The sequence below is a fragment of the Euleptes europaea genome, chromosome 2 (assembly GCF_029931775.1).
Source record: "Euleptes europaea isolate rEulEur1 chromosome 2, rEulEur1.hap1, whole genome shotgun sequence".
In the NCBI taxonomy this organism is placed as follows: Eukaryota; Metazoa; Chordata; class Lepidosauria; order Squamata; family Sphaerodactylidae; genus Euleptes; species Euleptes europaea.
In genome coordinates this window covers 71,196,538-71,214,499 of record NC_079313.1, presented here as the reverse complement: position 1 = coordinate 71,214,499, position 17,962 = coordinate 71,196,538, and the positions used below count along the sequence as shown (strand labels likewise).

At 42.4% G+C, this 17,962-nt stretch overlaps 1 protein-coding gene across 1 annotated transcript in view; it reads right to left on the bottom strand.

Moving 5' to 3' along the window:
• The window catches only part of RAB3B (RAB3B, member RAS oncogene family), a 63,039-nt gene that overhangs the window by 20,061 nt on the left and 25,016 nt on the right, over positions 1 to 17,962 (bottom strand). Inside the window, exon 2 of the mRNA XM_056844198.1 lies at positions 7,040 to 7,158. Coding sequence (XP_056700176.1) covers positions 7,040 to 7,158 — 119 coding nt within the window. The remainder of the gene's footprint in view (positions 1 to 7,039; positions 7,159 to 17,962) is intronic.

Genomic DNA, 17,962 nt, shown 5'->3' with positions numbered 1-17,962 from the left:
CAGTGTTACTACTCTGAAGATGCCTGCCACAGTTGCTGGCGAAACGTCAGGAAAGAAAATTCCAAGACCACGGTTACACAGCCCGGATAACCTACAAGAACCATTTGAACATATTGTTGGAGTGAGAGCGACTCAGCATGTCTTGACATTGGGGGGGCCCCTATTTTACTCTAAGTTTGCAGTTGCTATTTCTTTAATGAGATGTTGCTGTTTGGCTGAACTTGGGGGGCTGCCCTCTAACTCCTCCTCCTTCTTTCTCAGTAGTCATTTTGTCTTTCTTTTTTCCACATGGTCTGCAAAGGAGGCAGACGTTTCACAGGCCTCTCCTGCATAAAGCATACAATCATACTCGCACTCACATGACGCTGGATTAGCTAGCCACTTGTATAGGGACATGTATTCTTTAGATGAGGTTTTCTGTCTTTTATCAACTGCAACAAGAATGTTAGCAAACTAAACCTGAATAAATATAAGTTCTATTTTTTTTGCAATTTACTTCTTGGGAAGACTGAATTTATTGCACTCAATATCTCGCTTCCATGACTGGGCAAACTCTGCTATATTAACCAAATATAAAACCTAATAGGGTTATGGTGGCCCAGAGTGAATTTTAAAGTTTAAAAAAAAGGAATTTTTTCTACTTGTTTGTTTGTTCTCTTGCTTGTGCAACTAAAAGGCCTAGCAGCCTGCCAACAAGGTGACAAAAGAAGCTGGGAATTTGCCTAACATTTACTCCCAAGCTCTGAGTGCAGAATGTTTTTCTCTCTTCCCCATTTCTTGGAGTGCAAATATGGCACAGAGGCAGGCCATCCTTGAGAAATTAAACAGCAACAATTCTAATGCATGGCTTTTTAGAATTGAGCATCAGCTCAAAGAGGAAAGAGCTAATTTTTCATTAACTGCTCCACAACCTTCAGGTCCTGAAAATGAAGTCATGAGATGGGACAATGCAGATGGGAAAGCACAAAATTTAATTTTTAGTACACTGGCTAATTCCCAATTGGTCTACATACAGGGTCAAGAAACAGCAAAAGGGATGATTGAAGCCTTAAGGAAGTTTTTGGTGAGCAAGATGAAGCAAGCAAAGTCTCAATGTTTAGGGAGCTTTTCTCCATCAGACTACAGGAAAATGGAACTGCAGAAACCCATATTGAAACTTTATTAAATCTAATTGACAAGCTTGCAACTGCTGGTGAATTGTTAGGTGAGAGTTTAAAAGTTGGACTGTTCTTAAGTTCTCTGCCTGTATCTTACTCAGAATCTTTTCCATTAAATGTTGAAATAAATGCAAAGTTGGAGGATGTTCTAGGGCTAATCAGAGCTGAGTACTGCAGGCAAAAGGGCTATCATGAGCAGAACAAAAGCAAGAATGATTCAAGTTACATGGTCCGAGAGACCAGGCCAAAAGGGGCCCAAACCCAAAGACTTAAGCCCAAACCCAAAGACAAAAGGAATGTACCTATCTGTTTCAATTGCAATAAACCAGGTCATATTCAGAGGGAGTGTTTGCTCAATAAAGATGCAAATACCAACAGCAGCAAACAAACTCGCCCTGTATCACAGAGACAAAGGGATTTTTCCTCAAGAAAGCAATTTTTGTGTGTCCCATGTGACACAAACTGATACAAATCATAAACCTTGGCTGATTGATAGTGGTGCTTCTATACATATGACATCAGATATAAATTTATTTACTGAATTAGACACAAATGCTGCAGGAAGAGTGCATTTAGCAAATGGAAACCAATTAAAAATTAAAGGAAAAGGGAAAATTACTTTAAATTGCCAAATAGATGACAGTGGATCTGAATTTGCTGCAGACAATGTCCTGTATAATCCAGATTTAAAGGCAAATTTGCGAAGCATGCCCACACTTTCAGAAAAAGGATTTTCTGTACAAAATATTGTCGAAGGCTTTCACGGTCAGAGTTCATTGGTTCTTGTAGGTTATCCGGGCTGTGTAACCGTGGTCTTGGAATGTTCTTTCCTGACGTTTCACCAGCAGCTGTGGCAGGCATCTTCAGAGGAGTAACACTCTGTTACTACTCTGAAGATGCCTGCCACAGCTGCTGGCGAAACATCAGGAAAGAAAATTCCCAGACCACGGTTACACAGCCCGGATAACCTACAAGAACCAATGATTTTCTGTACACTTTGAGAATAACGTATGTACTATTTCGCAGCAAGGTGAGCTATATTCCACAGGTGCTCTCAGAAATGGAGTCTTTGAATTGGACTGCCAGGAACTAAAGGTCTGTACAGCCAAGACTACTGCTGATCAGAAGTCTCTGGAGCTTTGGCACAGGAGATTTGCTCATTGTGACGCAGAAGCCATCTTAAAACTACAAACGAAGGACTTGGTAACAGGTATTAACATCAAAGAGTCTTCCAGTGATGATCAATTGTGTGGATGTTGTATAAAGGGAAAGGCAACTCGGCCTTCTATTCCCAAACAAAGTCAGGGGTGCTCTAAGCAACCCTTTGAACTAATTCACACTGATTTATGTGGGCCTATTAGACCAGTATCAACTGGGAATAACACTTATTTGTTATCTTTTATTGAATATTTCTCGAGATATGCCGTGTGTTATTTGCTGAAAGAAAAGTCACAAACTGAGCAGAAGCTGAGAGACTACATTGCCATGGTTTCTAACAAGTTCAACAGGAAACCCCAAGCCATCCAATCTGACCGTGGTGGTGAATACACATCTAGATCAGTGCAGGCATTCCTAAGGGAACATGGAATCAAACACAGACTCACTGTGGCTCACACACCTGAACAAAATGGCATTGCTGAGCGCAAAAATCGCTCTATAATGGACATGGTGAGATGTATGCTAATTGACTCAGGCCTTCCCTATAGGCCAGTGGTTCCCAACCTTTTTTTGACCAGGGACCACAAGGACTTTTTTGTTCGGTGCAGGGACCCCAAGGTTCAAAATAAAAATTCAGAGAATTTGAAAATAAACTTTAATCATAACTGTTAGTTAAACATTAAACTTAGAATAATATTTGAATATATATTTTTATAATAGAGAACTTTTAATTGAAAATATTAATTTATTATGGGTTTATAACTTATAATTTATTATGGGTTTCGTGGACCTTAATTTAGCTCTCGCGGACCCTGGTTGGGAACCAGTGCTATAGGCACTGGGGAGAAGCTGCAATGCCTGCAGTTTACTTGCAGAACATATTGCCAACCAAAGCCACAGAGAAAACTCCTTATGAGTTATGGCATAACAGAAAGCCAAGCATAGAACACATCAGGGTATTTGGATCCAAGGTTTATTCTCATATACCGAAAGACAAGAGATCCAAACTAGAACTCAGAGCCAAAGGAGGCATCTTTGTATGATACTCTCCAGAGACTAAGGGATACAGAATTCTAACACAATTACTACAAGCAGAGTGGTACAGTTTGATGAGCGACTAAGGAGCAATCAAACTGCTGCGACAGAGGACCGTCCAGAGGTAGATGGCGACAACGACCAGCTGCTGGTGTATCGCCCAGAGCCAATATATGCAATGCTTCTTCAGTTCCCGTTCAAGCACCAAGCTTCTTCAATTCCCTTTCTCACTGAGGACTACAAGTTCCCTGTGCAAGCACAAGGTCATTCTTGACCCATGGGGTGACGTCACATCCCGACGTGTACTAGGCAAACTATGTTTACTAGGTGGTTTGCCATTGCCTTCCCCAGTCATCTATACTTTACCCCCAGCAAGCTAGGTACTCATTTTACTGACATCGGAAGGATGGAAGGTTGAGTCAACCTTGAGCTGGCTACCTGAAACCCACTTTAATCTGGATCGAACTCAGGGCTTTTGATTGCAGTACTGCAGCTTACCACTCTGCACCACGGGGCTCACTGAGGACTAGTAACTTAAAAAAAACCAAGTGTCACAGGAAAGTAAAATAATGCATGAAATACTCAGTTCTACATAGGATACATGGATATGTGAGATTCAGGGACCCTGTTTGTACCATGAGATCTAGAGACTACAGACTTGTGCTTCAGTTCATTGACACTGTCTATTCAAATAAAAAATAATACGTTCCTCAAAATGGTCTATCAGAGGGTGGGGTGATGAATTAAGAACTGTGCTGTTGCTGTTTTTATTTAATTCCTTGGCTGATAATGAGGAAACCAAAGGTTTTTTTTAATGTTCTATGGTCTACATGGCATGGCACCCAGGTGTGGCAAATATTTCTTCCTTTACTGGACCAACATGCCTGTTCAGAAAGTAAGCAGCTAAGGAGAATCTGTGCTTTGCATCTCGATCTTTTGGAGACAAGAAGAATGTGTTCAAGTAGGGTTGCCAGCCCTGCGTGCGTAAAGTGCCATCAAGTCGCAGCCGACTTATGGCGACCCCTTTTTGGGGTTTTCATGGCAAGAGACTAACAGAGGTGGTTTGCCAGTGCCTTCCTCTGCACAGCAACCCTGGTATTCCTTGGTGGTCCCCCATCCAAATACTAACCAGGGCTGACCCTGCTTAGCTTCTGAGATCTGACGAGATCAGGCTAGCCTGGGCCATCCAGGTCAGGGTTGGGAAAATCCTGGAGATTTGGAGGTGGAGTAGGGTTGCCAACCTCCAGGTGGTGGCTGAAGATCTCCCACTATTACAACTGATCTCCAGGTGACAGAGATCAGTTCCCCTGGAGAAAATGGCCACTTTGGCAATTGGACTCTATGGTATTGAAGTCCCTCCCCTCTCCAAACCCCGCTCTCCTCAGGCTCCACTCCCAAAATCTCCAGGTATCTCCCAGCCCAGAGCTGGCAACCCTAGGGTGGAGCCTGGAGACGGTGGGGAAGGGAGGGACTTCAGTGGAGTATAATGCCATAGAGTCCACCCTCCAAAGCAGCTGTTTTTCCAGAGGAGCTTATCTCTGTAGTCTGGAGATCAGCTATAATTCTAGAAGATCTCCAGATCCCACTTGGAGGTTGGCAACCCTGTGCTAAAGATGACTAGGCCAAGAACAATTTTGCCAGATACTAGACATTCGAGAATACCAGTTAGATATTCTGAAATGTGGGGCTTTGGAAGGATCTGAGCCTTTTTAACTGTTTGAGACATACATACTTCTGAGTCTGATCTTGAAGTATGCTGGATCAGTATCAGATGTTTTGAATTAGAATATTAAAGGCTCCACTGCTGCAAATGCTGTTGCACTGTTTGAAGTTTGGACAAAATACTGTCACAAAGATGGTAGAGTGACTTTTAGCTTCTGGTAATATATAAGCTTTGTGCATAATTAGCAAGATCTCATACATAAACATTAGACAGAACTGATGTTATTCACTTAAATTGTGAAGTGAACTTGAAGCTGACAGTTAATGCCATCAGTAGACTATTTTGGCTGCTTAAAAAAATGAAACAGCTGTCCTGGCATGCATTAAGGGCATGCCTTTGAGGGCAAAGCCTTAATAATATGCACGCATGTTTAGGACCAAATTTTACAGAACACACCTGGGGGCTATTTCTGAGTAAACATGCATAGCATTGTTGGGTTGTCTGTTTGTTACCACTGGGAATGAAGCAGTATCTCTCTTGGGAGAGGATGGAGATATAGAAGAGGAGGAGAAAGGAGAGAAGAGTGAGACTGGACCCTACTGTGTGCGCATGGGTTAGAGGACTTGACTAGCCCCAGTCTGTTAGACCATGCTCCTCTTTGCTACTCTACCAGTCACTTGGTGCTATCTTAAGAAATATAGCAGGGCCCTGTCAAGCCACCCCAGGTAAACGTAAACATGTGCATGTGACTGGGTGTCTGAGGGATTCTATGCCTCCTTAGGGCTAGCCCCTCCTTCTTTCCTTTGAGAAAAATGCATTGCCAGAGCGCTCAGCTCGTGTTGGGGGAACGTAAACCGATCCAGCCCTTCAATAAGAATAGATCCAGTTTTGAGATTTGTTTTCTGAGCACTCACTAAAAGCAAGGTAGTGAAGATTTGGGAATGGACAACATAACACAACAGAAAATAAATCAAGTTACAGTTTCTGGCTAGTTAACATTTATAACATTTTGCTTCCCTCCCCCGAAGTGGCAGATAAGGCAGTCCATCCATATGTTCAGGCTCTGACAGCTGGCTGCTGATGGATGCATCTCAGGCTGATAGGCTTGATAAAGGGCTTCCTCCTCCCCAATCCATATTTCCATCTGACTCTGAATTAGAGCCCTACTTGGCTATTGAACAAGATGAGACACCCAACTTGGCCAAAGTTCCTGCCGAGACAAATCTGGCCGGTGACTTATCCCACAGGATAAGTTGTGGTTTTGCACTCAAGACATTTAGGAACTGGGGACAAAGCTTGTGGACCATATGCAATAGGGGATGTAGGAAATGAGACAGGAGAAGACTCTCCTTTATTCTCCTCTAGACTGAAGCTTGCCAGGCCCTTGTGGCAGGCTAGGTGTTTAGATCTGTAAGGTAACCATCCCATCCTGACTGCTTACCTGAGAACTCTAACTCAGGAGAATGGAGGGGTGTGGTTGTTTATAGATCAGTTAAGTCCCACACAAAGCTGGCTTCTTCCTGCAAGTATCTACTAAAATGTAACATATATTCTGAATGTCTTTGTCTAAGAATGAAAATTATAACAAAACAGCCAAAATGAACCTATAGTGAAATCACTCTGGTTTATTCCACACAAGTTGCAGTCAAATGTGTTGCTGAAAGCAAAGAGGCACAGTGCTGGTTCCAGGCCTTTCAGGGTGATACAGTTAACAAAAACTAGTATCTTAAGGTTTGTTTTTTCAGAAAGGCTAAATTCCTTATATTCAGCTTTTTTTTAAATTTCCGGGTTTATTAAACCCGAACTAAAAAAATATTGGGGGGGGGGGGGAAGGTCACAGCTCTAATGGGCAATGTGGCATCTACATAGAACATGACAATTTCTTCAAGGAGAGACTCATTTTCCTGTAGCAATACCTGGAAATGGAACATTAATCAGTGATTTTGCTCCAGATGTAGGTTATCACTGACTGTATTATCTGATGACTGAAAGGCAATTACAGAAGTAGTAATTATCTGTTCCCTACCAGTCCTGAACAGCGTTGAAGGACTCTTCACAAGTAATATCATACATAAGGATAAATCCCATGGCTCCTCGGTAATAGGCAGTAGTAATGGTCCTGTATCTTTCTTGTCCAGCAGTATCCTAAAAGAAAACAAAAACTAGAATAATTTAGGCATTAAATCTGTGTTTCTAAACTGAAAGCAGTGTAAGCCCACTGATATGAGCATAAGGGCCCTTTTGTGTGTGGGTGTAAAGTGCTGTCAAGTCACAGCCGACTTATGGTGACCCCTTATGGGTTTTTCAAGGCAAGAGTCTAACAAGAGGTGGCTTGCCATTGCCTTCCTCTCCATAGCAACCCTGGTATTCCTTGGTGGTCTCCCATCCAAACACTAACCAGGGCTAACCCTGCTTAGCTCCCAAGATCTGACAAGATTGGGCTATACCATGCTGCCTTCTCTCCCATGCTAAGGATTCCTCGTTTATTGATAGTTAGTCTTCTTAGGTTTGTGTTGAGCAGAAAGCTGGCCTCAGTCAGATGGGCTTTTCTGCAAGTCATGTCTCCTATGCTCCTGTAAGAGTATGATTGATTCCAGTCCCCATGGGAGTGGATACCCTTTGCAAACAAATTCCGGAGTGTTAATTGTATGAGCTTGTAAGTGGAGGAGAGGAGAACAATATCACCCCCACTTTGAGTTCCCATTGGGGAGAAAGGCAGAGCATAAATAAAGTTAATGAATAAACACATAAGCTTCTTACAGCAAAAGCAAAATGAATCTTTGAAGACTAAAATATTGTTACATAAGCTTTTCTGCACCAAAGGCTACTTCATCAGATGCCTGAGGTGCTACGAGAGTGAATGGTTTGCAGACAGTGAATGGTTTTCACATGAAAAGATGAGATCTAGTTCCCTGGTGTAGTGCCCTAATTAACTTAGTTTATAGAGAAAACATATATGCTGTCACATATATGCATATTCACATAGCATAACACACACACACATATATAGATTCTTATGTACAGATCTAGAATCACTTTGCATTATGGGTAACATGTACTTTGGTCAAGCTACATTTATTGCTGAGGAGCCTGGGTCAGAGTGACCCAGCAAGCAGTTTGCAGGCAGCTGACTAGGTGAGGTCATTCCCTCTTGGTACAGGCAGTTTCCTTAATTAAGCCTGGAGCTTTGATTTAAGACAAGACATGTCATCTTGGAATGTAAAGCTGTGCCTCCTCATTAACCATTAGGCAACGCCTTGAAGAGCATTTTCTATTGGATATGCAAATAATTGCTTATACGTCCAAAAGCAATATTGGACAGGCCAGTCTGACGTGTGTATTTCGCTTCTGTAACCACCCATTATCAAAGTCTATATCCATGCTTGCAATCCTTTGATGTGTGTGGAAATTGCTCTGCGCTTTAGGCAATTTTCACCAGCATTTTGTTATATTGGCCAATAAAATAACCTGCTTTGATTCTTCAGCTTCCAACTGTTTTATTGTGATTGAATATTAATTCAATAAGTAAAACATTACACTGGAAAATTAATTTTTCCAATGAGAGTACAAATTGTCTTCCTGGTATACGATTATACTCCCTCCCCACCCCACCCCACCCCACCCCATCCCTGCTTCGTTTTTCCTTTGGAGCAATGGCAGCCAGCCATCTGTGCCCCTAAACACCAGAACTAGGCTTGCCAGGTCCCCCTTCACCACTGGCGGGAGGTTTTTGGGGTAGAGCCTGAGGAGGGCGGGGTTTGGGGAGGGGAGGGACTTTAATGCCATAGAGTCTAACTGCCAAAGCAGCCATTTTCTCCAGGTGAACTGATCTCTGTCGCCTGGAGATCAGTTGTAACAGTAGGAGATCTCCAGCTAGTACCTGGCATCTGGCAAACCTAACCAGAACCCAGATTTTGAAAAATGGGTTTCTTTTAGGGTTGCCAACTGCCAGGTAGTAGCAGGAGATCTCCTGCTAATTCAACTGATCTCCAGCCGATAGAGATCAGTTCACCTGGAGAAAAATGGCCGCTTTGGCAATTGAACTCTATGGCATTGAAGTCCCTCCCCAAACCCTGCCCTCTTCAGGCTCCACCCCCAAAATCTCCCACCGGTTGAGAAGAGGGACCTGGCAACCCTAGTTTCTGTTCACAGATTTCTTATAGGCCCACAGAATGTTCTCTATTCGCAAACTTCATAGTCAAGTGCTGTCACAAAGGCTGGAAAAGGGCCCATCTCCAGGAAAGGTGGGAGTTTCTATATATTCAGAGGGCTGCCTGAGCAAACAGGGGAAAAGTCAATTTGTAGTGTGTACATTTTTTAAATGAAGAAAATTCCCAAATTGCTTAATGTCGTTTGCGCACACTGTGTGGGGCAAAAAAGTCGACAGTTTTTGACAGTCAGTTAAATGAGAGGATGGGTAAATAGGGTAAATAAAGAAGACGGGTAAATAAAACTGAGGAAGATGGGTACCTTGGGCTGATCCTGGAAGGGGAGGGATTTCTCAGTTCTTCATCTCCCCATGATTCGCTATAGGCCTTCAGACTTTTCCATTTAATAATAAGCGTGGAGACCCTGGTCAATCATTGTAGCAGCACCATTGGCCCACCAACAAAGAAGAGCGAAGTTTTTGTACAGAAAGAGGAACTCTGGGGTATGCAGTAAAAATGTTACTTTTCCCCTTTGCCACAAAGAGTGTGTGTGGGGGGGGGAACAGAATGGAAACTGAGCTTGCATGCCATCCTCATGTTGCCATGGAATCCTGATAGCATGACAGCAGAGCATGCAAACAATCCCTTGTTCTGATCATTGACCAGCTACAGGAAAAGGGGTGATGGCAAAAAATGTCCCTGTAGGGCTGTCGCTTCTTACTTGTCCCCTGTCCCCTGTGGAGAATCATACCTCACAAGAGCCTGCCCTATCACTAATAAAAAATAAACATGCTCCTCTCTGAACATCCTAGAGAATAAGCACAGCCCTCCCCTCAAAAAAACCTTGCAGTTAAAACCTAATGGTATGCCCCAAGAATGTAGGCTTTTGTATCTGATTACATTCTGATGCAATTGGAGTCATGACTCTTCTGGTAACAAAGCTTTCAAACTGGTTGCATTACTAGCTGCATAACTGGGATGCTTCATTTGTTAGTTGGTGGAGCTCTACCTTTAAAAAAAACAACCCAGCTCAGTGGACCTTATAACTTGAAAGGTAATACTTTAATGTTTAGTAGTTGAAGTCGGGCCAAGTGGCAAACTTTGAGGGTAAATTCTTATGAAATATATATAAATATACATAATATATTAAATATAGATTACATAAATATCCATTCCAGTGGGATGCTAACCCCAGTAGTGTGAAAGCTGTGTGGCAACGCTCTATGGCCATGACTAAGCAAAGCTCACTTCTTGATTAGTGAGAAGGAGGTAAATTGCAGCCCAGGTAATTAATCACTGCAAAATGTGGCGCGAAGCAGCTGCTGAACATGCAGTGCTGAAATTTCAGGCTTTGAGCCCTAAGGCAAATTTAGATTCTCTGAGAACTAGCTGTGTGAATTTTGTATTCCAGCTAGTCTCTGGGGGATTAAGGACAGTGCATGGAGGGCTCCGAGCCACTCTCCCATCCAAGAGCTTCCCAGTCATGTTGAACAGCAGTGAGGCTGCTCTGTCATGTGCCTTTGGACTAGCCTCCAACAAACAGAACAAGTGTCGCACCACTTGTTGAACGGTGGCAGCAGCGGTGACCTGTGCACAGCTCCCCTCTCTTTTTTCACTCCCCCATGACATTTCTCTTTTTAAAAGCCATTCCCTTTAGTGGCTAGGATCAGCATGGAAACACTCATTTAGCTTCATGGAAACAATACCGGACAAGAAAACCCCAGTGCCTCTCCACTGTGTAGTACTTTTGGTACGTGTTGCATTTTACATTCCTGCCCAGCAGCCTGGACAAAGAAACCTTCCCTTCAGTGTTCCGATTTAAAAAAAATGAAATTTGACAAATGTCATTCACACAGCTGTGAGAAAAGCAAAAGCGACCTCATCCCCTCTAGTGCTAAAGGTTATTTGCTTTTAAAATGGCCACAGAAATAGAAGGTCAAAACAAATGAAAAGAGTGATGAGTAGATCTTCCCAATGTCTTTGGAAGCTAAGTTTTAACTGCATGGAGCCTTGAGTCACAGCAGTGCTACACGGGGATAGCAGAGAAGGCTTTATGCAGTTCTATCAATACCCCTCCACCCATGCTGCTGTTAGTCTTGGAAGGAAAAAAGAATGTGCAGTGTGTGTGTGTGTGTGTGTGTAATGAATCCTATGAATTTCACAGACTGCTATGAATTTGTCCATTTTTTACTGAGTTTTCTCATTTGCTATGTCTTTTTAATTATTTAGAAACTTCCCAGACGCTTAAAGCTCCTGCCTGGCTTTTTTACTTGGAGCCAGCAACCATGTTGCTGTTGCTTCTTACTTGTCTTACTTACAGCAACTAATAGAGATTTCGCCTCTCTTCAGATAGAGGTGTTAATTCTTCTCTTTCTGTTCTGACTGTCCCAGGTAAAATCTAAGCCCCAGGACTGGCCCCCTCATAGAATCATAGGGCACTTTCACACAGCCCAAATAATGCACTTTCAATCCACTTTCAGTGCACCTTAACGATTATATGCAAGTGGATTTTGCCAGTTCACACAGTAAAATCCACCTTCAAAGTGCATTGAAAATGGATTGAAAGTGCATTATTTGGGCTGTGTGAAAGTGCCAATAGAGTTGGAAGGGACTACCAGGATCATCTAGTCCAGCTCCCTGTACAAGAAAAGCTTGATGCCCTCACCCAGGGCACCCCAGTCCCTGGCAAAGGGATTCTGGCACTCTGCCAGAATTGCCTAGATTTTATTGCCTAGATTAATTCAGCAGCCATGGCTGCTGTTGATGGAACATGCCCTAATGTGGGGGACTGTGTGAGCTGTACCAGCCAGATCCAAGAGGAGGATCACAGAGCATGGAAGTTCTACATTAGGGAAATTCATTAATTTCCTTGTTTTGTTTACTTCATTTATAGTCTACCTTCTCTGCTGAGACTCAGGGTCTCAGAAAGCAATTCAGTAATAATAGTACAATTCATAGAACCAACAACATTAGGAAATACCCTAATTCAGCCCACAGTAATGCAGTATTAGAAGACTGGAGAGCAATGCCATGAGACATAGCATTAGATACAACAATAATAGATCTGAGAGTTACAACTGGATCGCCAAATTAGAGGGTGGACAATGTTAAAAACTGTATAATGTACACAATGAAGACAGCCTTAAATTCCACAAATATTAACTACATTGTGTGTGTGTAAAGTGCCATCAAGTCACAGCTGACTTATGCCGACCCCTTTTTTGGGGGGTTTTCATGGCAAGAGACTAACAGAGGTGGTGCCTTCCTCTGCACAGCAACCCTGGTATTCCTTGGTGGTCTCCCATCCAAATACTAACCAGGGCTGACCCTGCTTAGCTTCTGAGATCTGATGAGATCAGGCTAGCCTGGGCCATCCAGGTCAGGGCATTAACTACATTAGTTACAACTTTATTCACTTTAAACACAACCAAAGCCCTTCTAAACAGCTGATGTTTAACTTTAATTTAGTAGTGTAGAAGAATTCTTTTTGTTTCACCTTTCCTGTTCTATTTTGACCTGTTTGGCTTGGCCAAACCTCTTCTCCCCCTCCTTCCTTTCCATTTTGCCCAGTGTGTGTAACCCCTAAGAACTAGTTGGTTTAGCCCAGTAAGGGCTGAGTAAGCGTATGGCTCTTAACAGCAGAGGAAGAGGCTGGTATTTGGAGAGCTTGATATGATTTTCTGGGCTCTTATCACGTTGTATAAGGTAATTGGAAAACTTTGTATGTGAAAATTAATTAGTAAAGGGGGGGATTCAATGTAATTTAACTGGAACTATTGTACTAATTATATAGTTATTGCAGGGCTATATATTTCAAGCTGCTGGTTGCAGCCTGGTTACTGTGTTGTCCAGTTTGTCGGAGCTGGATCAGCTTGAAAGAGAAGTGGATGACAAGAATCTGGCATGTTGGTGGACTTGAGAAGTAGGACTTGACTCACCACAAAGTGTTGCAAGCAGGTGCCAGTTGTTTAATAGAACTCCTAGAGATCTGTTGCAGTTTCCTGTTCCCTGCCCGCGTGGTTTGGAGCGGTGGAGAACCAGGCTAGATTCCCCACTCCACATGAGCGGCAGGCTCTAATCTGGTGAACCGGGTTGGTTTCCCCACTCCTGCACATGAAGCCAGCTGAGTTACCTTGGGCTAGGCACAGCTCTCTTAGAGCTCTCTCAGCCCCACCTACCTCACAAGGTGTCTGTTGTGGGGAGGGGAAGGGAAGGTGATTGTAAGCCAGTTTGCTTCTCCTGAGGGGGGAACTGGTGGAAATCAGTGCAACCTTATATATGAGTACCAGCACCTTTTTAAAAAACAAAAAAGCACTGGTTAGCTACATTCGTTTTGTTGCAGTGCTCCCAATGGTGGAAAGGTTGAATTAGACATTTTTATTTTAAATTAATTTGTCTTGCATGTTCTGTTCCCAAATAAGCTCCATAGAACCCACAGAGAAAGATGCTATGCATGCACTGTTTGAAATGCATCACAACAGCTGCTGTGCCTTTGCTTCTTCTGTACAAGGCAATCAACTGCTTTGTATCTTTGCTTTTGCGCAGGTCTACCGACCACTCTTGCACTGATTTTTATACAGGCTTTCAACTACTCTTGGATAGGTTTTTATGGCGGCTTCCAATCATTCTCAGATTGTTCTCTTTTATGCCACTTTCTAGGAGATTGTGCATACTAAAGGAATGCATTCAGTAAAGTTTAAAACTCCTTTGGCCGCTTCCATGTCAAAGGCTTACCCGCTCATTTAGGCAATACCATCCTCATAATGAAAAAGGCAGTGCCAGGGCAACCTGGAAGGGTACTCTGGGATCTTCCAGGTTAATAACTCCAATTACCAAACTGGTGGTGGCAGCAGTTATCATATCTGATCCATCCCAAGATGAATGGGGATGGACAGAAGGGAATAAGGGAGGGTAAAGGAGTGCAAGTCTGACTCTAATTGTCCTCTTTACAGGTTTCTCCTGTCCTTAGTGTGCTCTTTTCCAAATCTACATTACTCTGATCTTTTAGGAAATAACATTGTCAAAGTATGTTAGCATGCTCTGTGGAAAGAATGGTGGACTTTTTCTGCCCTGCAAAAGTCCTGCCAATAATGTATCTGTTTCAGTGGCTAGGTATTAAAAATGTGGCTTTTAAAAAAATATGTACTTCATTTGGCTTTAATACTCCATTTTCAGAAACGTATTTCAACTATATTGCAGCAGCTGCTTCAAAAGAACAGTAAGAAAATGATGGCCTTATCATTAAGACACATATTTGGTGTTCGCCAGCTTTTCTTTCCTGATGCATCTTAGCTTTTAGTAAGAGTCATGTGCTAGTTTCTGTCCTTGGTTTGTTTGTTTTTTTGGGAGGGGAGAGATCTCATGTATCAAACATGACTAATAGAATATTCTCTTCTTTCTTCCACCTGCTCCAAGAAAGGAAAGTCTTTATTGCTCAGACAATTCGCAACTGGTTAATAGCGCCATCCTAAGCAAAGTGGCAGCCTTCTAAATCTATTGAATGGATTGCACTGAAAATAATTCTACAGCAAACCAATCTATCAGTACAGACTAGGTTGCCAACCTCCAGGTGGGGCCTGGCGATCTCTCAGAATTATCTCCAGGTGACAGATATCAGTTCCCTTGGAGAAAATGACTACTTTGGAGGGTGGACTAAATGGCATTATATCCCACTGAAATCCCTCCCCTCCCCAAACCCCTCCCTGACCAGTCTCCACCCCCAAAATCTTTAGGTATTTCCAAATCCAGAGTTGGCAACCCTAGTACAAACCTCTCTTTCATATTCATTGGATAATTCTGGTCTTACTAGAATTGGAGTAATTTTGCTGTAGCTAGGTGTGATGGACAGGTTAGGTTCTCCCTAACAGCAACCAATGAGAGCTGACAAAATGTTAGGGATTCCAGCATTTGGGATCTTTTGTTACAAATTGACTTTCCATTTAGCTTTAGGCTGCTCTTCACCTCAGCTTCACTAAGTCAGACATACTGTTACGCTCTCACTTCCTAGCTGCCAACAACAACTGCTCTCTTAAGATCTCAAATGCTGAAGTAAGGAAATAGTTCAAATGTTCAGGGGAAGAGAAATGTTGTAACTCCTACCTTACTTTCTTCAGTGTTATGTTCAAACCATAAATAAAAGTTAACTCCTTGTTGCTTTAACTCTGTGGGCTGTGAGTCTCAGAGCAAGAAACACACACCAGTGGAGATCTAGGTCTATATATGATTTAAAAAGGTAAAGGTCCCCTGTGCAAGCACCGGGTCATTCCATGGGGTGACGTCACATCCCGACGTTTAGTAGGCAGACTTTGTTTACGGGGTGGTTTGCCAGTGCCTTCCCCAGTCATCTTCCCTTTACCCCCAGCAAGCTGGGTACTCATTTTACCGACCTTGGAAGCATGGAAGGCTGAGTCAACCTTGAGCCAGCTACCTGAAACCCACTTCCGTCGTGATCAAACTCAGGTCGTGAGCAGAGCTTTGGACTGCAGTACTGCAGCTTACCCCTCTGCGCCATGGGGCTCTTTAGGATATGATTTAGGATATGAATAAATGGTGGCAGCATGTGAATGGAAGAGCCCCCACCACCAATAACTCTGTGAAATGTTTGAGTGAGCGCATGTTATTAATGGGGGCTGAACTACCCTATCTGTTGGTACCTTTGTGAGTGAGAGACAGGACCTCAGAAGTGAAATGGTCATGGCTCTCTAGTGATTTTAAAAGAGATGAGATGGGTAGCAGCATTTGATGGCCTGACCTACTTGTAACACTGAACCTGAAAGAGAGAGAGAAGTTTAGAGGGTGTAGGCACTCTGTGTGAGTGGAGAAGGGGTATCACACTAGGTCAGAAGACAGACAGCAAAATCTTAAACCGTTCATCTCTCTGGTGAGGTAAGTGGGCCCACTGCTAAGCTGTTGAGTGCAAAAGGCTACAGATATAATGAGCAGCTCTTCTGAAATCCAAATTTATTTGGAACAAGTTTGATTGGTGATTTTGTATTTGGGAGGTTAAGGGACACAATGTCTGACTGGGTTAGGGAATCTGAAAACCTTTGGAGTAGCAATACTGTGTATATTTTCTGGGGAACAATCCTCACCAAATTTAAGGAGGGTTTCCTGAGTCCACCAGACTCTTCTGATATAATAGAATCATGGAATAGCCTTCTGGAGGGCTATTCCTGTAACAGCCTTTCTTAAGACTTATAAGATTCTTCTATTGCATAGGACATCCTTAGATTTAAATCATTTTGAGAAACTGTATGGACTCTGTTATACTGTGTTTATTGTACATTCTGGTTAGTTGTTTATTCAGCTGCTCTGAATGTATGGAAGGGCAAGCTTTAACTCTTTAAATAAATCCCTATTGCAGTAGCACACTAAAACCAAAGTAGCCTTCATGGGCCTTTAACTCACTGCCCTGACAATGTAAATTTGCTATCTTGAATAAAAATTAACACAACCCTATTACACTGCAATACTAAACAGAGTTATTGATTTGGGGGATAAACTGTGCTTAGGATTTCGCTGTTTGTCAACTAAAGCTTTAACCGACTAATTTACTATTTAAAAGTTTGCAACCCTGTGTGATAGTCTCACCAAGTCCACATTCAAAGATAATAATCTGATATTCTGTCCAAACATGTTAAAATGTTGAATTTTGTTATCTATTCAGATGGCCTGATCGCTAGAATAGTCTGAAAGTTTAACATATATTGACTGAAACTTTAGACTAGAATTCTAGGAGAGCTCATTTAAAATATAACATGTCCTTTGCATACTTAAACCAGTCTTTGACTGCAAATGGGCATATGCAGTGTTAGCCAAGAATGTATGTCAAATGGGGCAAGACCCACACAAACCCAGGATGGATGGATGTGGATTATTAGAAGGGTTTTCTAGTGGCATCCTGGAATGTATCTGTCCTTGCTGCATGAAAGCCATATTTAGTAGATGTGTATAATTCTGTAAAAGTTTTCTGTTTATAAATTTTTATAACAGTTTGAATATCAAGTCTAACCATTCACATCCATTTCGTCTTTGTCATCTTCTGTGTAATGCCTTGCTGCTTCTATGACAAGTCAATAACATATCTTTTCTTATGTTTCTTCTTCTCCTGAGAGAAATCAATACACATTTGCATATATTGGCTAGTTTAAACATATGAAAACTGAACAGCCATTTATCACATTTTATCCCCCACTCTTCCTCCAAGGAGCTAAGAAAGGCATCCATAGGATCCCCCCTTTATCTCTAAGGTAGGTTGGGCATTCAATCTTTGTGAGCCTTTGCTTGTGAGCAAGATGTCCCATATTGTCCTGAGAAGATCTACTGACTTAAGAACAAAAAAAGCATTGACAAGAATTGATCAACTATTGTTCCTGCTGAAATCTAGAAATAGAACTGTACACAAGAGGAAGATGAGTCAGTGGCTACTAAGGGAAAAGAATGTTACGAAATGCTTTCAAAATTGTGTTTACATTTTACCTGCTGGTCTCCAGGTAGACAAAGTAGAAATCTGGCAGAGGCACAAAAATTTAAACTGGTTATGACTTCAGAGAGTAGTTAGACTTTTCTACAAGGCTTTCAGGCACGAACAGGCTTTTATTGACTAGCGGCTAGGTTGGATCTTCTCTCACACACAGGAGTCCACCCACACCAGCCTGCCTTTTCCCCTGAGTCAGGCTAAATTGTACCAGGTCTGCTCATTGCCAGTGACAGGCCTAACAATTATTTACTCTATTCTCTCCCAGAGATAGAGCTAAACCGCTCTGCCACACTACCAGGCAGAGGTACCCTTCACTCTTCTC